At 38.4% G+C, this 24,520-nt stretch overlaps 1 protein-coding gene across 5 annotated transcripts in view; it reads right to left on the bottom strand.

The window, feature by feature from the left end:
- Window positions 1-602: 602 nt before the first annotated feature.
- Window positions 603-24,520, bottom strand: part of asic1c (acid-sensing (proton-gated) ion channel 1c) — a 64,013-nt gene continuing 40,095 nt past the window's right edge. For 3 of the 5 annotated variants that reach the window (XM_028472781.1, XM_028472780.1, XM_028472783.1), the window contains 10 exons: window positions 22,429-22,579; window positions 18,122-18,249; window positions 14,487-14,637; window positions 14,168-14,224; window positions 13,052-13,205; window positions 11,223-11,314; window positions 9,897-9,976; window positions 9,664-9,735; window positions 6,111-6,163; window positions 603-5,600 (listed from right to left, as the gene is read on the bottom strand). In XM_028472781.1, the coding sequence (XP_028328582.1) occupies window positions 5,522-5,600; window positions 6,111-6,163; window positions 9,664-9,735; window positions 9,897-9,976; window positions 11,223-11,314; window positions 13,052-13,205; window positions 14,168-14,224; window positions 14,487-14,637; window positions 18,122-18,249; window positions 22,429-22,579 (1,017 nt within the window). In that variant the 3' untranslated portion in view covers window positions 603-5,521. The remainder of the gene's footprint in view (window positions 5,601-6,110; window positions 6,164-9,663; window positions 9,736-9,896; window positions 9,977-11,222; window positions 11,315-13,051; window positions 13,206-14,167; window positions 14,225-14,486; window positions 14,638-18,121; window positions 18,250-22,428; window positions 22,580-24,520) is intronic. The other 2 variants (XM_028472782.1, XM_028472784.1) reach the window with 1 other exon arrangement.

Genomic DNA, 24,520 nt, shown 5'->3' on the forward strand with positions numbered 1-24,520 from the left:
ATGAGTCGAGAACCTCCACCCTATCCCAAACCAACTGACATGATGCATTCAAAGACTCCTGTGCGTGCAGCCGTGTTGCGTTCACTGCCCATTGAAGGAATCCACAGCTTCAGTGAACGTCTCACACGGCCACACTTCAGCAGCTCATTCCTCTGAGTTTTACGTTTCAGGCTTTGTTTTTTTTTTTTTACATTTTTTGTTGCACTTTTTTTTAATGAAATGAACTCTGAGCGATGCGTTCAGGTGAACACCGTTAGACTGGTGCTCGAGCATGTGTGTATAAGTTAATGTTATAAAAAAGCTTTTTAATCTTAATATTTGATGAAGACGATGCTTCATTTGGATCAATGATGATTCTGCTTATACTTTAGTAAAAATCTGCAGAAATGTGAACAATCGTGTGGTTTCTCCTTGAAATGGGAATTTTATTGAGGTAGAGCTTTCACAGCCCAAATTTTTGGGGAAAAAGATCACAAATTTCCTCAAAGAGAACAAGCTTATATATTCTAAAAAGCAGCATCTCTATGAGAAAAAAAAAATATTGAAAAGTAAGTGATCAGTGATTCATTTAAAAAAAGATGGACTGGGACTGGAGAGCAGTGTGTGATAATTCTTTATTTTACAGCTTCATGTTAAACTCACACAGTTACAGAGTGTGAAACCCTAATCTCATCCACTTCCACCTTTTGTTTCATGCTTTCTCAACTCGCAGGTCTTAAAAATTAAGAATTATGCTGTACTTTTATTTTGAAGGGTACTTAAGCAATACAATGCACACTTAAAGTATTCTGAATCTGAATAATCATACTAAAAACAAATGTCCTGTACTACTTTCTATAGATGTTCAGATCTTTATTTGCCTTTTTTAATTAGTATTTTTTTTTAAAAATCTGTTTAGATTTAATGCTATAAATCGGCCAAATTTAGTGTATTTAACAAAAAAAAAAAAAAATTGCCTACATCATTGACTTTACCTATTCTCAGCTGTTTCAACCACACACACTGAAATAGTGCAATGTCGCCGCCCATTGGTCACCGAACCTAACAGGTCACAGATTTCGGCGCAACACCGACGTCCCTTCTGCGCAACGTCCTAAATGTCATGCGCTCACGTGCAACCGTTTCGTCCGCGTGTGCAAGAAATATTCAAGAACTTTTACTCGAGCGTGTAAAACCTACGTGAACATGTTCAACTTTAAGACGCTCTCGCAGAAATGTTTCCAAGCTTGACTAAAACTTTAAAGTACTCGCCCTAAACCATTTATGTGTGCACATAAAAAAACAAAACAAAATGTATTCAAGTTTGACGTACTCGTGTTAAACTTTTTCTGAAACATGTTTGCGTAGAACTTTTTGCTAATTTTGTAAAACGTTTGCACAATTGAACTTAAGCAAATGCATAATACAGCGTAAAAGTTCTAAAGCCTGTAGGAAAAATGTTGTACGCTACGGGCTTGTGTAAACCTCGATTAAAAGTAGGCAATCCATACGGAAACGTATGAATAGGTCTGGAAAACGTACGTTTCCGTGTCAACAGTCCCGGGGTCTATTGATACGTTTCCATATGAATAGATACTTTGTTAATATTATTATTCACGTCACTTTTTAAGTCTATTTATGTATTAAATATCATGTATCATATTTGGTTTAACTTCTACATCTTTCCCAATAATTAGTGGATTAAAATGTTTTTGTTGAGTTTTGCTCGATTTTTGTTTTAGAACAAAAAAAAAAAAAAACATGTTTTAGAGTAAATATGTCAGCAAAACAAATAAATTATGACGTAGTGTGTTTTAAAGAGGAAAAGTACATTTAACTGCGGAGACTGCCACCTACTGTTAAAAAATTACGAATAGATGACAGAATACCCTTCAAAATAAAGACACCCAATCATTTTCTGACATTTTTGGTTGAGCCAATACCACGACTCACTAAAAACACATCAGTGGCCCACTTTTAGGTCCTGCCCCACTGGTTGAGAAGCATTGCTCTAACTGGTCCTCATTTACTGGTTCCTAGGACACGATGGAGGTGGCACTGGTTCTACAAACCGATGGAGTTGTCTGAAAAGTTGTAACTTTTGTTTAGAACAGAAATCTGTGACTCAGCAGAGATAATAGCTGAGTCAGTGTATAACACCTCAGGCACACTCTGCTGCTCTATGATTGGTTGTCGGTGCTTAAGAGGTAAACGTGATGACGTCGGGTCTTTTCAAACAGGTCGTCATGGGAACGGATCACCAGAGCAGCATCATTGTGTAACACAACGCCATGTCAGTCTGCATCTTATATATATGAGCGGTTCTCAAGTCATGGGCCGAGACCAGAAACTGGGACGCAGGCTTAATCCAGAATGGTCCAAATAAAAGCTAAAAGCAGCTGAATAAAACCCCAAAAATGAATACAAAGTCCAAAAACAGACAATGATGGACTAAAATGACCAAAAACTGATTAAGAAGTTTAAAAAAACACACTAAAAAGGACCAAAGAAAGACTAAAACTAGATTAAAAAAAGCAGAATAACCTCAAAAATACCAAGAAAAGACTAAAATTTTGGGGGAAAAAGAATATAGCGGACCAAAAACCATTGAAACAATAGATAATGACAAAAAATAGACAAAACAGGCCACAAGGATTAAAAACAGACTGAAGAGGACCAAAAAAAAAAAAAAAAAATGAAAATACTAAACAAAAGTAGAATAAAAACAGAGCAGACAAAAAAGACAATAGAAACGGACTAAAAATCAACTCAAAGGACTAAAAGCAGACAAATACAAACTAACAAAAGACCTAAAAAAGACTGTCTTTGTCGTAAAACTTTATTTAGAATTGAAGTTGTGACTTGTACTCGGGTAAATGTGTTGGATCTGTGACTCATGAGTTGAGAATCACCAAACATTTGAATGGATCTGGGATTATTGCTCGACGCCCTCGTCATCCCCTTAAAGGTCAAAGGTCAGGAGGAAACAGTGATGGCTGCTCTCCGAAGGTTTGTGCTTCACACCAACAGTCGTTAAAAACATAGTGTCACAGTGAAGCATCTGCGTGTGAGTATCAGCGTGACCGTGGACACACGTAGACTTTATTACAATCACATCACAGATCAGGACTGAGTACATCATGGAGAGCAGGTTGAGTTTGTACATCACACACACACACACACACACACACACGGAAGGCTCAGGTGTTTTGTGTCTGTTGTTGTAGGCGCAGCTTAAACAACAGCAGAAAACAGGAAAATGGTCATCCTGGATTCTCACCAAAGTTAACATCATCCGCTAATGATTTTTCATCGTTTTTTCTCGACTAAAACTACACTAAGGCTAAATGTAAATAAAGGCAGAGGGACTACAATTGGGATTAAAAAGATGGGTAGTTTCATCTCGATGCAGAAATGTAATAAAAAGGCTTCAAAAGTCTGAAATGAACTCGTAATAAATTACATTTTCTACAAAAAAAATAAAAAAATTCAAGTGAGAATGCAAAAAAATACTAAACGTGTGAGTTTTTAAGCATCACAAATTATGTGCAATTAATAAATAAACCTAGCTGTGAGTCCTTAGTTGAACACTGGGGGTCGCACTGTTAAAGCAATACGCCTTTATCACGCTGAGCATGCCTGACCCAAAGTATAGTAATAAATGTAGTTTTACTTTCTCCAATTTAATTCATTTAATTTAATTCAGAAAATGCTGGGCTCAGGCGTCGTGCTCAGTTTAACACTTTTTGATTCATTTGGATTTTTCTCAAAAAATGTTGCCATTTATTTCCAAAGACGATTAACGCAGATTCCAACTCAAAGCCAACCTGCTCAAAATGAAAGGATGAAACTGTTGCTATGGCAGCATAAAAAAAAAAAAAAAAATATTTAAAATGTTTTGCCAAATTTATTGAGATGATTCTCAACACACAATACTTGGCAAAAACTGTCAAACTCCCTAATTTGCTTTTTGTGATTTGATTTCTATGACAACTATAAACATCGTACAGTATTCTCACTTGCATTTTCTCTGGAAATGCAGTTGTTTTTTTTTCGTAAAAAGTCAAATACAGTGAATACCTGTTAATAACCGTTTTGTGCCTCTGTAGATACACCGTGATCTCATTCCTTAAACAAATCTGCTATTCATAATATGTTGCTTTCATAATGTATTTAACCTATTTGCACTGAAACAAAGGCAAACTGTGTGAAATGTCATTATTTACAGGTTATAATGCTGCAATTTTTTGTGATCCAGCCCACTTTAAGATCAAATAGCCCCTGAATCACTAAAATCAGGGTGACACGCTTGATCAACGACGTGCAAATGTGATGAGAGCTATAAGCAGCAGAAGGATGAAGGTCACTGAAGGTCAAACAGGAGGTCAGTGAAAGCAGCCTGGTTGCTGAAGGCCTCACAGTGATAGAAACCCTGTACACACACACACACACACACACACACGTGCACGCGCGCAGTGGTAACACAGCTCAGAGCCACTTCTTGTGAACAGACAAGGGGTCGGCAACCTTTTAGCCCCGCCCACACACATATCACTATTCATACAATTATGACATTCCCAATAACACGCATGAGCCCAATAATGCACTATATCACAAACAGGTGTCCTATATAATCACTACATATTGAATTAATGGTGTATATATATTATATATATCTATATGTATGAAAATGTAATGTACACAGAACAGTAATGCTCAGCATTGCTGGGTGCTGTTTAGCAGCGTGGTGATCGTAAAAGCTCATATTCAACCACTGAAACACTTTTCATCATGTACATCATAAAACTTATTTACAAGAATATCAGCGCTGAAACTGTGCAATTAGAATACTTGACTTTAAAGGAGAGATATTTATTCACATGTGGGTTATTTTTTGCAGTGAAACACAATAAAACCATTGGAGGTTTACTGGTGTTTTGGTAAAATCGGTTGTGACCATTTTAAGTAATGACCATAACCAGCTGTTGCTGTGACTAAGTCACCAGTTGATTTTAAACATCACTAAAGTCACTCATTGTGATTCTTACTTGTGTTGCATTATGTAACTCTGTCACAAGCTTTATGGAGGCTATAGCAAACTGGTCAATACTCAATGGCACAAGTCGAGCACTGTTTTTTTTTTTTTTTTTTGAAAGAGCGTGGCTTCATTTTCACCAAAGATCCTGTATTAATGTAAGATAAACACTCTCTTTCCTCTTTTAGTGCTGAGGTTTCACTGTAAATGTTCATGAAATGAGTCTGATGATGTACTGGATGGTCAGAGGGACACAGTAATTGGTCTCAGAGCCTCAGCAGAGGAGCTAAGGAGCCGCATGAGGCCCTGGGGCCGCTGGTTGCCGACCCCTGAATTAGACGCTGTGAACACCTGAGTTCTGCTCTGATCATGGCTCTCATGGTGGGGTTAGATAATCTATACATTTGCTCCTGTACACCAACGCTTCACAGTTTACAGCCAAAAGCCACGCCCACTGCCCCGCCCCCCCTCTGCAAAGTCGTCAACAGGCGAACTCCTCGAAGTTTCCTAAAGTCGGGTGACGAGGTAACACGTTCGACGTGAATCCGAGACTGTCCGAGTGACTCCGGAGGGTGTCACAGGTGCTCTGCAGGAGCGAGAGGAGAGAGAAACCACACGTTTGGTCCTGATTACAGAAACCCAAACACACACAGCAAAATCCACAAGGTTAATATTCCAGAATTACAAACAGGATACAGTGTTTTCTGTTCTGTGTATGTATGTGTGTGTCCTTCAGTAACAGCTGATCACCATGAAAACACACGTCCACAGAAAGTCTAACCCTGCATGCATGATATGAAAGCATCTCAGCAAAGCATCTGGAAAGGTTATTTGACACCAGCCTCTACTGTATGGCCTTTTAATGGCCTGGTAACGATTTTAGCTCGTACACCCTGAGAGGTCTTTTTAATTCTTTGGGTTTTTGAGTGTGAGGATGGGAGGTAGTTTTGGTCAAAATGATTTGAATTGAATATTTGGGGCCTCAGAAGGTGCAGGAGGTTGTGCTGCCCCATGTGTATGAAATGATGACAATGAGGACACATGGGGGGTGGGGTGAGGTGGGGGTGGGGGCAGCTAATGGCAGATGGTGTGCTACCTGGGGGCATGTTTAGGCGTGACACCGGGGCTGGTTGGGTTCTCTGGAAACTCCTGGAATAGACATGATGAAAAGAAAAGATGGGTGAAGGCGATGGAAGAAGGAGCAGACAGGATGTACAGAAATGCCATCAAAAGAGAGCCTTCAAAATAAAAGCTGGGGATTCATGTCATTCAAAGTAGGATGTGAGGGAGTAAATCAGAGAGTGCGTCCCAATAGTCCCTCATATCTCCTTTCCTATCCACTTTTCCTCCACCCCCAGAAGTGTTTATTTGGCGTCCATGATGATGAGCATTCCAATTTTCTAAAAGCTAAGGAAAGGAGGTTCAATGCTTCCTTTGTAACCTCCTTTAGCCTATGAAACACTGACGTATCCATTACCAAAGGAGACCAGATAATGCTGCCCCACAATTCCCTGCGGCGACTCATCCGAGCGTTCATGGAAACTCACGATGACTAAAAACAGAGCGCTCTGTTGTTCAATAAAAAGGTATCAGAGTCATTTTTTGCCACATTATGTCTTACTCAAAATATTTAATTCACCGAGGAATGATTTGTGTGGTTGTACATTTGTATCTCTATGACATTATGTAGGTCTATATTTTGCATAAATGTAACTATTTCATAAAATCCCACTTATTTGGGAATAATGTTGATTTCTGAGTGGAAGGTGAGAATGAGCAACCATTCTCAATGTGACGTTCTTTTAGTTTTACTGATGTTCCTCATAGCCTGGTAGAATCTTTTCCTTTGATTTACATTCAAACCGTGTGATATTTGAGATTATATCACAGGGGAAAGTGTTATAACTGCGCTTTAAGTAGTCCATTTTTGAAAATTTTTAGTTTTTTTTTTTTCAAAACAACGTGACTTTCTTTTCCTAACTCCTTTCGGAAGCCTCCTAACACCTTTACTTAACCCTGTGACGTCATCCACAGGGTTAAGGAAAAGTGAATAGGAAAGGGCATAGGAGGGACAATTCGGACGCACCCTCAGATCATGGTGAGACTCCGCCCTCCCTCTCTCCTCAGTGATTGGTGGAGCATGCAGGCATGTTGAGGTCATGCAATATGAAAGCCGAACCAAACGGAGGAGATGAAACGCTCCAATGGAGCTCACAGAACTGGACCACACACTGATGTGGACTGGAATAGCTTTAGAGACTGGAGCGCTGCCTCAGGAGAGCAGGTGAACCACTCAGCTATGATTAGAGTCAGTGTCTGATTCACACACAGCTTGAGAGTTGGTTTCACTGACCAAGTAACTGATAGACTGACCAACTCACTCATTCTCTCTGACTGACAGAATAACTGACACAGGGAACAAACAACTCAGAGACTAGCTACGAAATAGATCAGACTGACTGACCCAGTTACTCAGAGAGTACGATTGACTAAGTGACTTAGAGACAGATTGTCTGACTCAGTTTGTCTGACCAAGTGTCTCGGAGACTATACAACTGATCGACTGACTATTGCCTGACATACTTCTAAGACTTTGACAAGATTTGCAGAAGACTCCTGAAAAACTGCAGTCTCACCACCGATCACATCTAAGGACACATTTTAAAGTATTTAGTCACAGACAATAATGATTTTACAAAGACTGCGAGCATCCAATGTCACTACTTCAAAGTTTTGGTAACACTTTACTTGAAGTTTAATACATAAAGGCTGACATTATGCTGTCATTATTATGACGTGACTCCTGTCATTAGCATGAATAAGGTGTCATGAAGGCTGTCATTAAGTGTTTTTCGTTACCTTAACACCTAACCCTAACCCAAACCCCACTAAATCCCTCCACCTAAACCCAAACAAATACCAACATGGCTCCAAAGGTGTCATAGTTTAGCGAATGACACTTAATGACAGCCTTCATGACAACTTATTGATTGATTGATTGATTGATTGTTGATTGATTACACTAAATTAATCTCAAGGGGAAATTCAGTTTCAGTGACATCCCGACCAAGAAACATGAAAAGACAATCACATAACATGGGGGGACAGGAATGGGAGAACCGTAGAGCCGCCAGCAGTAGGGAGGCGCTCCGTTTCTCAGATGAGAAATTTGGAACAATGGGTAAGAATAAGAGGTAAAAAAAGACAAAACAAACTAGGCTCTTGTAGAGAGGGGCGGAGTTTGGGATCATGAAAGAACTCCTCAGCAAACATTGTGACAAAAGCCAACAAACATAACATTCAATTCCATACAACAGCACGTTAGCACCAAGGGGATGGGTTTTTAGGATGAGTAGTTCGCTGGTAAGCCACAGGGTGACGCTGCCCTTATGGCCTCGCCTCCTGCTGCCATCTGCAGGGAAGGAGGAGGGGTTGGGGCCGGAGGAGATGGTGAAAAAAACGGGTTGTGTGTGAAAGTGTGGGGGAGTGATCATGTGAGCATATGTCTGTTTTCTGAGACTCTGCTGCAGTCTCTCACAGTTAATCTCAATGCCAATGACGTGGGACAGCGTTGCCGTAGAGATTACCTCAAGAATTTGTTAGCCGAAACTAAGGATCCCAGGTGTTCATGGGAAAGTGAGGTAAAGGTCAGAGCATCGAATCAACATACCGTCCATGAAACAGTGAAAAAAAAACAGACCTTGGCAAGAGGCTGTTCATCATCAAGTTGTTTTCAGACAGGCTAGTAACAACATTGACTACCAGCCCTATTGTTCCTGGTCATTCATATCCAATAATGTGGCCATTTCCTTTGACAGGAACTCTCCACTCCGTCTTATAAGTTCACCACGTTGGATTCCATCTGAGAGTTCCGAGAGTTCGGCCCCTTCCGTTGATGACTAGTGTCTTTCCAATAATGCTGCCAACGTAATCCAAATTTTACAATAAATCAGGAAAATGCCAGTTTTAATCAGCAGACAGATAATGACAGTGTAATGTCAGCCTTATGTATAAAACTTCAAGTGTTACAAAGTTTTGGACCTTGCTGTACTTGGTAAATCATTGTTGTTCCTTTCTCGTACAAAAACGTGCAATAAAAATTGTCATTTTTTTTATTATTGTTTACTTTGAATAGAAAAAAATCACCTCCAAATTGGAAGTTAACTTTAGAGTAAAATGTCATTTTCCTTGTCTATGTGTTATGTTGTCTCTTGTTATGTTTATTGGCCAGGTTTCCTGTTTTTGGTTTTGTTAGTGCTCATCTATTGATAGACAATTGTGTCACGTTACGCAAAGACTGAAAAACTTGCGATAAAAAAACACATTCTAATGTTGTCTTAAGGCCAAGACTAGAAAAAGGCTTTCTCAAAATGTCTAAGATTAACAGCTTACAGTAAAGGATCTAAATGACGTTAGCACGCTGCCACTTTAGTCAGACGCCAAAGATTGAACTAGGACTAAGTATTTTGTCTAAGACTGAAAACCATTAGGTGTAAGCCTAGCATGAGTGAATAATGAAAACTATGGGGCACTCCTCATCTCTACTACCTTCAGTCCAAGCTCTCAGAGGGTGAGGAATCTCTTCTTAGCTAAAAAAAAAACCCTTACCCCAGTTAGACAGAGTGCATGCTGGGAAATAGGTACATTACCAGGTTGTCGCTCTGACAACGCTGCGGACGCTTCTTTCGCAGGAAGTAACCCAGAACTTTGTCCTTAAACACCTGAAGATGGACAGAACAGGTACCGGGGAGACAGACAGGACTGGTAAGGGTTTATGTGTGTGTGTGCATGTGTTTGTGTGTGTGTGTGTGTGTGTGTGTGTGTGTGTGTGTGTGTGTGTGTGTGTGTGTGTGTTGGTATCAGAGCTAATGTAGTGTTTTACCTCATACAGGTAGTCAAAGATTTCCAGAATGGTCAGCACGCTGGCTCCGATAAACAAACCCATCTGACCTCCAATGTCTCCTGGAGAGTTGAGAAGAAACTACCATCAGGACGTATCTGTCCTCACTGTCCTCCCAGCATGTGTTCAGACACACTTTTCAATCATTTTCACTCAGTTATTAAAAAGGAAACTGACAAAATGTGCACCAGCATTATAGTGTGTTTTAAAAATGTGTAGAGTACTGACATATCCTACTCAAGTAGGAGTACTGTTCCTTGATTGAAACTAAGTCATACGTAAAATACTCAAGTACAAGTAAAAAGTAGTTCAAATAAATAGTATTCAAAGTAAAAGTTACAAGTTACTTTCACCGCCCACGTTTATTTTTGGTAATAAATTTTGCCACAGTTCCCTTGAATAAAGTAAACATCTAATGTACTGTACATAAACTTAAAAAGGAAGAAAAAAAAATCACAGTTGGAGCTTAATTTATTTTCCACAAAGGCATCTGTATAAAATAAAAGGTTTGTCAAAGTGTAAATAAATTCCATGGTTTACTTTGGTCCACATACTGTAAGTAGCAGTAGGCTAGCTCTTCTTCTGGCAATGTTCTGAGAAAATAACCAGCATTCAACGCTTTTTTTGACGAAGTGCATTACGTTTAATCTGGTTGGTCGGGTATGACTGTTGTCTGGTCATTTCATTGTTTGTGGTTTCAAAATGTTTAAAACCCAAAAATAATAATTTACTCACTAATGGTTGGGTGTAGAAATGTAACAAATTACTTTACTTCTTTTAAAATGTACTAAACGTAAAATGACTGATTTAGAAATATACTCAAAAAAGTACAAGTACCCATAAACACTACTCAGTTATAGTAACGTGAGTACTTGTAATCCGTTACTTTCACCTCTGAAAAATGCATAATGGTCCCTTAACTGAACAAAAATAACTGATGATTATGAACATTTATGATCATTTGTAGACCGTTATTAAATCATGTCAAACCCCTAAACCTGTCAGATGTTCAGATTAAGTTCAATTAAAATATTTACTTTGTAATTATGTGTATGGTGTGTGAGACAGCCTGGATAGAATGAAAGACAGGGGAGGGCGGTTCAGGGAGTGGCTCTGCTTTGGGTAAGCAGATGCAGTGAAATGGCTGGTACCTTTCTGTTGATATTACGTAGGAGAACTTGTAATTCAATGCTAGAGAATAGGATATTTATGATAATAAGTGTCAAAAGTAGAGATGAAACAGCAGCTTTATGCACATGCACAGTGTTTAGATTAACACACAGGGTCTAAAATCATTGGAACACGTACCCAGCAGCCCGGCGATTTCATACGCCTTCTTCTGCTCGATCTTCTCATAGTTCAGAGCCTCAAAGAAGATGTCCAGCACCAGGATGTTTTCTCTGGAGAACGAATCTGCGGTCAGCTGACATGACGTGTGCTGGAGAACACGCGTGTGTCACATCTCTACTCTCATTATTGTTACATTGAAGGTGAACGATGGAGACTCAGCTCTGCTACACATCAAACAAACCTCTCAAGTTCCTCATCAGCTCCTCACGGACTCCATCAGCACTCAGATGTCCAACAGAGGGTTCGGACTCATGCATGTCAGATTGAACATGCTTACACACAACATGGGCTAATGTTGTAACTGTTAATCAGAGAGCTCTGGCTCTCAGCGTACTGTGGCAAGGATTCACTCAGGGGTTTAAGAGCAAAGTGACTCCAAAAACACACAAAATGAAATCAAAAATACAGAAAGTGAAAGAAAAATACTGAAAAAGACTAAAATAATTAACACAATGACAGAGAAATACACAAAATGAGAAGAAAAATACACAAAATGACTATACCCAAACTCCTAGAATGTTTTGGTCTTTGCTGTAGAATCATTAAAATTCCATCCATTAGCGCATACAGTTGGTGTGCAGTACTTTTTATTTTATTTATTTATTCAGTTTATTTCCGACATGGTTGCATTCACAGAAGTTTTGTTATTCCTCTTTTTTTTTTTTTTTTTTGTACATGCCGAAAAAGGAGACGAGAGAAGCAGTTTGCCTATCCAAGTCCCGTCCCCTGTTTTGTACACAGAAAATTTACATCAAAGCTTGTCTCTCTGGTCAAACACTGTGTTACTGCATGTGATTAAGTGGCCAACCTGCATTCGTTATTAGATTTCATCATTTCTATAACAAACATCTAATCAAATATTTAACTACTGAAGTAATTTTCTTACTTCAGTTACTTAAACTGTCATTATTTACTGGTTAGGTCAAAATGCCAACAGCATGGGTAAGTTGGTATATAATTATCATATAATTTTCTTTTCTTGGTATAATATCCTCCCCATTCACAATCTGTAAAAAAAAAACAAGGCCTGCTGCACAAATTAAAGAAAGAGACATCAAGTTTATTTGATGTTTCTGAAACTATTGAACAACAGGTCCGTGACCACCTTTTGGGTCCGTGCCCACAAGTTAAAAAAAACAAACTCTGATTTATTTGGATCTTGGTGCAGATACCACACAGTGCTCATAATGGTATGGCTTATTGATGAATGTTATGTATATATAAACCCTAATTAGAGCAGCTTGATTAAGAAATGTCAACAGAAGGCCACGTTTAGAGACAAAACACATTATTAACTGATGTTAACAATGATAGTATAAATTATGATGAATAGTTAGGTGTTTAATAACCTCATGAATCCATCTTTAGGGGTAAATTGTTTTAACTCCTGTGATACTGTCAGAGGGGTGTCAAAATAACTACTACTATAAAAGTGGGAGCTGTTCAGGAATAAGGTGAAGTTATTGCTCTGCCTTGTAGATGTATACATAAAGATATACATAACATACAATACTTTTAATGCATCAACGGTATTTAGTTGCCCCCTGTTGTTTAGACCCGGCTTGGTTTTTTGTTGGTTTTTATGTCGGTTACTTTACCTTAAATAGTGCGACTCCAAGTGGAAAAATAAGGACTAACCATAACATTACTGAATAATAAGACATACTGTATATAATTGTAACTGTGGGTTTGACACCCCCATGCCAAAGTGTACTGCTTCGGAGTACCTGTGCTGCAGTACCTCACAGTACCAGTAGGAGTGCCCTTGTACCCTTTGAGGTACTTACCCGATGTACTGCTCAGTTCTGTTGAATTTCTTAGCCAGATACTTAGCCGAGGCCTTACTGGGGATCCTAACCATGGACAGCTCCTTGCCGTAGCGAGTCATGTTGCACGGCGTCTGACACACACAGTAATCGTTGTCTTTCTCTACCAAAAAGTCTGTGGATGATTAGAGTCAGTTCAACATCAGCATCGTCAGGGCAGCGAGCACAGAGGTGACAAAACAGCCGCTGCCATCGTTCACTTTCCATGAAAGCAAATAATGATGGAAACCAGAGGAGCGCCGCAAGAGAACGCGGGCTCATCACGTTCCATCAACACGTGGACAATTAGCTTTAGCACCATCTAAACAGAATTTATAGCTTTTTAACCCAGAATGACTATGAATCTGACAAAACCTTTATTTGATTAATGCTAAATCTAACTGATGTCAAGTTAAACTGTTACTAACTTAGACTACTGCCAACTATAACTGATGTTACCTCAGAGTACCACAAGGCTAACTTATGTTAATCTAACACTAATTCAGAGTCATGATAAATTCAGACCTAAACTCTAATTTATGCTAAAACTAGTACCATTAACTTTTATTCTTTAAAAACTAACATGGATTCATATGACACTAAGAGAGGCTAATAATAAATCTGACTTATGTAATGATAAATCTGACTTATGTATCCTCAGAGAAACATTAGGCCTATGTCTCTAGTTAAACTAACAATGACTCAGACTAATGCTAAATCCAACTAATGTCAACTCCGACTGACGCTGATATAGAATAATGCAAACTAACTGATGATTACATACCAGTAGCATTAATCCCTATACCTATGTTTTTTTGATAGTTTTTTTAAACACAGAATGAATATGAATCTGACAAAACCTTTCTTCGATTAATGCTAAATCTAACTGATTGTTAACTCAGACCGTCACTAACATAGACTCATGCACACTGTAACTGGTGTTATGCGAGTCCCATTGAAACTGACTCATTTTGTTAACTACAAGTTACATTAACCCTGACCTATGTGTGTAAATAACACTATCTAAGACTAATGCTATGTACAACTGCTGTGTACAGGCAGAGGCTACAGCGTGTTTGTGTGTGTGTGTGTGCTCACCTAAAGCAGGGTCAGCACAGTCCTTGTACTGCTCAGGCGTGCATACTGTGGCAGTTCCTGTTGAAGAAAACAATAAAACAGTGTTTTCATTTTTAAATTTGTTCCAAATTCGTAATCATATCAATTGGAATAAAGAAATAGTTCATTTCTTGATAATAAAAGCCAGGCATCAGAAATTAAGAATCAAAAAAAAAAAAAAAAAAAAAAAAAAAAAAATATATATATATATATATATATATATATATATATATATATATATATATACACCGTCTGTGCTATACTGTGTTTTGGTCATGTGACTGTTGTGGGCGTGGCTTACCAGGCATGTGGACCATCCGACAGTTGCAGTTCTCCAGCAGGTAGCGAGTCTCGCAGTCGATGCGACACGCTGTGATGCTGTAGGTGGAGAAGAACTCAGAGTCCATGGCCGAGGACTTACAGTCGCCCCACGGTGGGGGGAGGTACTGGAGCTGGAGGAGACACGCATACACACACACACACACGCACACGCACACCTCTTGTTAGTATGTGTTTGTGCAATATGGATGTGTAAACAGAGCAACATGGACAACTGACAGACATCTGTAATCAGGAAGTCACCTGAGACCTGATAATCAGTATTAATGGAGGAATCCTGTACGCACTGCGTACAATTTTTTGAAGGTGTGGGGGAAAAAAAAAACTTCTCTGCTTCTTTTTAAAACAGAAGCCAAAACTCGCCCTCCCTTACCAATACATTTTGTGAACGCTTTTAGCGACTGTTTTCTCAATAGTGACATAATGACAAGTCTATGGATTTTATCTTTTGTTAGGGGAGATTCTTCTGGTCACTGTAGTTCCGGGAGTGCCACCAACTTGTGACGCAGGTTTTTTTTAATGTTTTTTAAATAGGTTACAGTATTAGCTATTGTATTGTATTTGTTTTCATTGCAAATTATATCTTGATTTCAAATGGCAGTTTTAGGGATTCATTTGGAGCGTTTACTACCACCAGGCTGTTAAACAGCACCCAGCAATGCTGAATACTACAGTTACACATGGGTAGGGTATAAAGTATATGATTTTTATGAACTTTATTAATTAAAGCAGCAATATGTAGCTTTTTTTTGGCATCATTTGGTCAAAAATCCATAATCATCTTTGAGCATATTGTAATAAAAATGTTCAGAGTGGACAGTGAATCTCATCTCCTTCTCCTGGTTCTCTAAAATTACATTTATAAATCCAGGAGTGTGACGCTCTTAACATCTGGATGTCAGCCAATCAGAGATCTTTCTACTAACACGTGTTCTCCAAGAGCTGTTTTTGGTGCTACGATTGGCTGCTCACATGGTGTCAGAGAGAGAGAGTGATAACAGAGAAGATGAATTGCATGTAAACCAAGAGAAGCTTATTCAAGTTGAATTATTTTGTAGTCTGGATGCGGAGTGATGGTTATCAATCCGCTCAGAGCGGAAGGCAGCTGGGATCACAGCCAACTGTGTTAGCTCTCTGGCGGGTATGAGCTAATGGCCACTGCTCAGGACAGTAAATACAATGATATGTGTTATACTGTTACAGTCTCTAAAACACCAGAAAAATCCCTAACCCTTAGAGCGTTCAGGGAGGTTGAGTTTCGGTTGCGGTATCAAAACGGAGTGGAGAGAGGATTCTGCAAACTGCAGCTTTAAGTACTGTATATAATGAGATACACTGCATTGCTGTTACTGTTATTAAATTATTAATAATATTATTAGTTTATTCTTAGTGATAGATGACTCAGTCTCCTGTTTGGTGGGTGGGGCTAAAATTGAGTTGTGACATCACTATGTGAGGTTTTTACACTATTTGGAGCTAAACCAGTGAAACTGTACACCATCTGATTTTTTTCCACCACTTCAACTTCAAACATTTTCCTTTTTTGAACATTAACACCCATTACCAAAAATATCTGCTGCTTCACGTGCTTTGATGCCTTTAAATAACAGGGATGAACGAGACAAGCGAGATGAAAATATCTTGCTTTGCTGAACAGAATTTAGCAGAAAAGTGTGTCCTCACTGGACGACACCACACAATCGCCTCATGGAAACGATTTCTGGGAATGTTTCCCACTGCACCTCATTGTCCTGATGATTAAATCCTGCAAACTGAATGTTTCCCTCATAATTTGTTTTTATCTGTGTTCTGTATCTCAATGGGAGGAACTAAAGACGTTCATCATGGCAGAACCAGGTAAATTGTATTTACAAATTTTTGTTTTAAACGTGTCACCACCAGGGTTGGGGTCAATTATAATTGCAATCGCGTAAATTGTCATTAATTACAATGACCTAATTATGGTTAAAATCATAAATGAAAAAATCTGTTGCTGTTGTAATTGAATTCAGATAACTGACTTTGTAATTGTAATTGTCATGAACATTTTATAAAAACTGGCTTACACATATGTCGTTAACAATTTTAAAAACGTACCGTATTTTTCGGACTATAAGGCACGCTTAAAATCCTTTAATTTTCTCAAAAATCGACAGTGCGCCTTATAATCAGGTGCGCCTTATGTATGAAATTAATATGTCAAAATGTTCAACTTTGGTAAACTATGAAGCTGCACCACTTGATGGATTTTTAGTGCTTCAGGGCTACCGTAGTCAGACGCCTCGTCAGTGATATGTACCAGTACTGTGCTTCAACATACTGAACTGAAAAAGTGAGTGTAATGTTTTTTTTTTTTTTTATTTTATGTGTTAAACCTGAACAATGTTGAGAATTATTGTTAATGAGTTGAATAAAGTTTGACTTATCGGACTATTTTGTTTTGCTTAATGAGCCTTATTAATAATAATAATAATAATAATAATAATAATAATAATAATAATAACAAACCGGTGCGCCTTATGTATGAAAATAGACCCGGTCAGACCCATTCATTGATAGTCCGAAAAATACGCTATTTCATATCAAGTTTACCTGTCAGTTCACTTGAGGATCACTTTACCATTTAAAAAACAAATTGAAAAATATTAATACCAATATTATTATTGATAAGGAAACTAAACAAGGTCACCAAGAGATGATAAACAAATTAGATGATCGATAAAAACAATTTGTGTTTATGGGGTTATTTACTAAAGGCTCAGTTATTGTGATTAATTGAATTTCAGTGTTAGGAACGTTACTTTAAAAAAGTAATTAGTTATAGTTACTCACTACTTGTTCAAAAAAGTAACTGCGTTAGTAACTGGATTACTCTATAATAAAAGTAACTCATTACCAAGGAAAGTAACGGTAAACAAAAGCTGCTACATGTCAAAGAATTCACATTTTTGTGTTGTGAGGTGCTTCATTAAATTTGAGTTGCTTACAACAGATGTGGACAAAGTCTTCACTCCTGGATATAATAAACACTTCACATGTACATTCTTGCCTTTGACCACAATTATTTTAAAGTAGTGTTTGTATCGCCTTTAAAATGCCAACTTTTCATCAGACTGCTCCACGCTCACCATCACTGCTGCTTCATCAAATCTGTAGTGTGTGTCGTGTGTGTGTGTGGGTCGCGTGTGTGTGTCGCGTGTGCATGTACGTGTGTGTGTGTGTATGTCACATGTGTTGTCACGTCGCCTTAGCCAATCATAATTGCTCACTTTGTTTTTAACCCGCCTCCTCTTGCTGGCACATGTGTAAAAACACTGGCTCTGATTGGCTACCATGAAACATGACGCCGCCTGAGCCAATCATAATCGCTCACCTTGTTTTTAACCCACCTCCTCACTACAGCTGAGTCCGTTGCTTTCGGATCATCAGTTTATTCAATCAATGCATGTAACGCTTCGCATTTAACGTTCAGTAATGATAACGGCGTTGTAACGGCATAAAAAGTAATTAGTTCGATTACCCCGTTACTGAAAAACAAACGCTGTTACATAACGCCGTTATTTTAAACGTCGTTATTCCAAACACTGTTGAATTTACCAGTTGCTGTTGACAGGAGACAAAGGTTTGAAAACCAGGAGCGACGCCAAAGCCCAGCTGGTCGATGAAGGGAGGCTCGTCCTGGCTGTGGATCTGAACTTTGATGCCCGCCTCATACGACGTCTCGTCTGTGGACACAGCAGAGGAGGTGACAGTGTGTAGACACAAATACACACAACACAGGACCCCATCATCTGACAAAAACCTGAATAAAAATGGATGTGTTTACCTAGTGGTCAAACATAAAACTAATAATGATTGGAATCAATTACAGTTACACACTTGTTCCCAAACTTGTGGTAAACTTTGGCACAGTTGTGGCAAAGTGGGCTTCCACCTGAACTTTTTTGTACAAAAAAATGAGTATCTTTGGCCTAATGTTTATTATTATCACCAAACTTGCTGCAATTGATGTTCATACATTAGTTTAACAAGTGCAATACCCGTAGGAAGTATGTATTGCTATAGAAAAGTGGGAGGTTAAGTAGGTTTTTCATGGATGGCCAAATGAGGTTGTGTTTGAAGGTGAGATGTTAGGGACATTTTGGTATGTTGTGAAATGTGTAGAACGATAATTATTGTGTTTTTATATATTTTGGCTTTTAGCAAGGACACTGTAGGGAGTTGAACCCCATCTATTTCGATTACAGTTTGTTGTCCTTGTGGATCCGGATCTCCTCAGACCGGAACATACTCGTTTAGTGTCTTTAATCCACAACAGTCAGTTTAGATACGCACAGAATTTGGAAAGCCTTTACGAAATAATTTATTATCATTACAGTCCAAACAAATCTGACGTTGCACACCCTTGAACCAAGCAGCAGCCATGTTGAAAGTCTGATCTTTTCTTTTCTTGATTGCAAAAGAAAAAGAACTGCAGGATTCAGTTAAATATTGACAAAAGAAAATTAAGATTTGTCGAGAGTTGATGAATTAGTCTGCTGTCATTGATGTCTAACTTCATCACTATTATCACCAGTAATTATAGAAGCTGAATCCGCAAAAAATATTTGAGGAGAAAACACACACACGCACACACGCACACACACACACACACACATACACACACACACGCACAGATGACATCTCTCTATACTACATTGGAACATTAGAACATTAGAAGATTGGACCATAGCAATGACATCATCACTGTGCTAGGACTGATGACATCATCACTGTAGAGGTAGGACCAATGTTCCAATGTTCTAATGTTACTGATGACATCATCACTGTAGAGCTAGGACTGAGGACATCATCACTGAAGATTAGAACATAGGGATGACATCATCACTGTTGAGAGCCAAGACTGATGGCATCATCACTGAGTTTGTCGATTCAGGCGGTGAAGCGTCCAAAAAAATCCAACGTTCACACCCTTGAACCAAGCACCAGCCATGTTAAAAGTCTCAGCTCTCTCTGTCCCTGAACCGCAGAGATATTTGAGCCACAGACACACACACACGCACACACGCATACACACGCACGCACACACACACACACACACACACACACACACACACACACACACACACACACACACACACACAAAGAGATTCCTGATTCCTTGCTTTATAGATACATTATTTCTGCTTTTGTAGCCTTCCCTACTGAGAATTTGCTTTATATTTGATGTAAATCTCTGGATTTTTTTAAGCGGACTACAGCTTTCTGTATTCAAAACATGATTTATTAACACTGCCAAAATTTTACATCATCCGTAACCACTAAGGGTCCTACTTCAATCTGAACAAAAATTTGCCATGTAGGTCATGTAGAAGCTTGGAAAAATGTTATTTGTTATGAGTGTGTGATTTTTGGAGAAAAGTGGCTGGGGTGCTTAGTTTAATTTATTTTTGTTTCAATTACTTATTCAATAGGCTTCACTATTTAAAAATATTTTTGTTAGTTTGTACAGCATTTTCTTGTGACCGTGCCTAATCATCATAATATATCAATGCAAACATACATTGAACTATGTATCCATATTTTGTGCAATTTTTCTCTCTCTCTCGGTGCAATAATAATATGCATAACCATCTATTAATGCTAATCATGTGCAATAGGGTTATGTGCAATAATATTAGCACTTAAATATCTAACCAGGCCAAGGGTGGTGTGCAATAATTTTAGCACTGGCTTAGGTCGAGGTGCAATTTCTTATTAAGACAAAATATTAGCAACGTTTGCACTTTAGCACTTTATCATCTGCCATATGCACTTTATCTGCAATGGTAACTTTATTTCTGGTGTGTCCTAAGCTAATTGTTGTTATATTTGAGTTTTTGAATTTCATTGTATTGTCCATGCTGTTTGATTCTTGAGTTGTCTGTTTTTTAAATGTTCTTGCTGTTGTACACAATATCAACCTGCCGCAGATTACAAATGGAAACTAGCCTGTGGCTACAATCTGGCACATGCACACATTTGTCGATTAATGTGAATTGTTCCTTGTCATGAATACATAAATACAATTGTTTTAACTTTGTTAATTATTTATTCATCATGTAATGTATATTTATATATTTTTAAATTTCTATTATTCAAGTATTATTTATAATTATTTCCTCTTCTTCTTCTTTTTTTTCTAAATGGCATTTTTCTTTCTCTTCTTCACATTTGATTTTTGAGCAAAATCTTACCACAGGCCAAAACAAACCAAACATCACTTGTAGAATTATTGTGACTGATGTATTTACGTCGTTTTTCCTTAAAACTGGGAATCAAATATATTTCTAATCCACAGGTTGGCAGGACAAAACCAAGCCATCATCTTTGTTGGAGTAATGGTACCATCTGCTTTAGGTTTTCATCCAGGGAAACACAGATGGTCACAGCATGCAGCAGAATGGCGTAAACGACCGTGTTATTGAAGGCGATATCAGACTGCTGCTGGAACTTGTTCAAATGAAGGAGATGAATAAACAACAGCAGAGCGCGTGACACTTCTGGCACCATTTACTGAACAGAAGCAGTAAAGTTAAACAGCACTGAAAGATCATCATATAAATATCGATATTTCTCTTGGGCTTTGAGCTTGTACTAGTATGATTTAGTGTGTTTGAAACTGTGCCAACAATTGGTTATAGCATTTTATTTATTTTATTTTATTATTAGAGGACTTAAACCCATATTCATTTTCTGGCTGATATCGGACCGATTTCCGATATCAATATAGGATCTGGACACCTCTAATGACAACAAAAATACAAAAAGTAATCCAAAAACACAACTAAACTATACAAAAATGACAAAAATATACAAAATGAATACCAAGATATACATAGCAGGAAAAAAATATATCCAAAAATGACAGGAAAATATTAAAACAACAACAAAAACACACAAACCCTTTCTATCCTGGATTAATGCTCGGATTAATCATTATTTTAAATGCTGACGAATGTGATGATTATGTGGCCCTCAAATTAGACAATCATATTTCTGAGGCTCTAACTGACTTGAAAGTTGCCCATCTCTGGTTTAGATGCAGAGAAGAATGGACGAAAGTGGCTTTGGCAACAACTATGTTTTTTATCGTTCTGAGGGAGCGGCACAGAGGATCCGTGCAGTAAACAATCTCCATAACCCCAGAGACATACGCGAATCCATGTCAACGGGAACCTTATCTGGTAACAAAGCTGATAAACTAACTTTGGCCACATTCCCCAGCTAACGCAAGAGGGCCTAGAACTCAGCCCTGAGGAACACCAATGCTTTGTAGGAGGGATGCGCACTAATTATCAGTTCCATAACTTGACCTTTAATGAAACACTGATACATTAATTTTCTTTTTAGCCAAATTATAATAAGTCGAACTGATTAGTTGACCTCATAACAAAGCCTGAAATGAGAATTTGTACCAACCCTGCTCAGTCAGCGCCACTACCTGCTAAGCTAACCCAAACATGTGTGACTGCTCGCTCATGGAGTTCCATCACAGTCTCAGAGGAAGACAGCATGTTAAATGTCTGCAATATGTGGAACACAAAGAATCATCTTCAAGTTTCCTCATCCCTCACCTGGAATGACACCATCTCATGATAGAAAATATGAAACAGCCAATGTACAGACTGACAGATATGGAAACATTCATCATCTCTCCAATTAAACAGTGACTTCATGAATAATTTGTTTCTACTTGTATATTTTGTCATTTTGATTAAACAGGAACAGATCTCTTCTTTATGTCTGTAACAAAGGATAGTTATAAGATCATTTGGAAAAAAAATAATTCAGTAATTAGTCCCTGTTTAGACTTCCACCTGCATCAGTGACTGATTGATGGGATAGACCAAGATGTGTCTGACCTGTCTCCCCCCACACAGGAAGGTACTCGTCCTGCTGGATGTCCAACATGATCTCTAGTCCATTCCCGGTGCCGCCCTTCAACGTGGTAAGCAGTGGATTCCCGTCCAACCCAGAGTTAAAGGTGTAGCACTTTCCATAGCGTGTGTAGATCTGCACACAGGAGACATCATGTCCTCATTAGAGGGTTCATGGAGTTCAAACTAAACAAACTGAAACTCTTTTGATGGATAGGAGGAATAAACAAATGCCTCAGCAGCTTGTGACACAAGTTACGATGCAAGTTACCCGTCAAGTCAGTCAATACAATCTACAATAAACACACACAAATACAACTTTGACTATACTGTGTGATATGGATATTAGAGTCAAAACTCCACTGCTCTTATTGTTCAGTACATTCAAACTGCTGCAGTAAATCAGTATATATCTACTATAGAGTGAGAGAAAAGAACCAAACTATCATCTGAATATCAATGACTACGGTCTGCAGACAGCTGTGAGACATCCAAACCCCATCTATTCCTTGTATAGGGCTGTTGATTAATTGCACCATTTATTGAAAAAGCACTACGCAACATAACACCTGTGAAACAAGTTCTGCAGAAACACAGAAGACACTGAAAAGAAAAATACACCAAATTCTTACAAACAAGGCACCTTAAAGCTGCTATCCGGAGTTTCTGAGAAATGTCTCGATGTCCCGCCCTAAACAGCCTCACCTCCTCCCTCTGCCTTTCCCAATCTACCAGAAGCCACGCCTCGCGGAACATAACAAGGTCGCATTGATTTAGGTCTATAGGTCAGGTTAGAGCCAAAATCACATTTTGCTGTTGTGACATGTAGCCTTGTTTTCGTGCACAGTTCTGCATTCACTTTTGCTTTGACTTCCTGTTAATGAGACATAAACAGGAAGTCAAAGCCTATTAGCTGGGTGCAATCGGCGATTGTTTCCATTTGTATAGGGGTCTATAGGACGAAGGAGGGACTTATATACATTAATGTATATGAATGACCACCGGCTGTAGACCATAGTAAAATACTAGTTAGGTATTTTTTTGCATTTCAAAAGAATCATACATAAACATAGATTTCTCAGAAACTCCGAATATCAGCTTTATTTGAATTAAAAGCCTGAAAGCAAAAATATGGGTTTAAAACATAGACAGAATTGGATTAGAGGAAGGTTGTTCTGTAATTACTACAGCAAATGCCCAATCACCTATATCTAAGTGATCTAGAAGAAATATAAGGCTGCAGCAGTTCAGACTAATAAAAATGGACAAGCAAATCTAAAAAAAAGTATAATAATAAATCCTAAAACGTAATGATAAAGTCACGGCTATGGAGGTGCCACAGTGTCACTTTGTTTTTTGATAAATGCTGAACTATAAGTGACACATCAGTCATAGTTTTTAATTCAGAAAACATTTCTCCAAGTGAAGTGATCAGAAGTCGACAATAATGGTCCCACAAGCATAGGAAATCAGCATAGCTAAATAATGTGCTCAATCGTGTCAAATACAATCTGTCAAAATGACCAATGGCCTTCAGATTTTTCCCATTACCATTTAAAAAAAAGGTCAATGGCGAAAAATATTCGGTTTACGCGACTTCTATTGAATTCAACTTTATTTATATAGCGCAAAATACAACAAAGTCATCTCAAAGCGCTGAACAGAAATATAAAGTCCATAGTAAAAAAGAAAGAACCCAACAAGATCCACTTGAACAAGCATTTAGCGACAGTGGGAAGAAAAAACTCCCTCTTTTGTATAGGAAGAAATCTCCAGCGGAACCAGGTTCAGAGGTGGCAGCCATCTTCTTTGATTGGTTGGGGTTAGTGAACAGAGGGGCAAATTGGATAGTATAGAAGGATAGTCCATCTGAGTGTCCCAGACTAGTTGAACCATGAACCATTGATCAGTCTATTTGAGTGTTCCAGACTAGTTGAGCCGTGAACCATTGACCAGTCCATCCGAGTGTTCCGGATTAGTTGAGCTGTGAACCATCAATCTGGAACCGCCAGCTCCAGCATCAAGGCACCTGACACAGAAAAGAGAGCGGAGGGCAAGGAGAAGGCACAGACTGCAG

Source organism: Gouania willdenowi, chromosome 17, assembly GCF_900634775.1.
Source record: "Gouania willdenowi chromosome 17, fGouWil2.1, whole genome shotgun sequence".
NCBI classification, from domain to species: Eukaryota; Metazoa; Chordata; class Actinopteri; order Blenniiformes; family Gobiesocidae; genus Gouania; species Gouania willdenowi.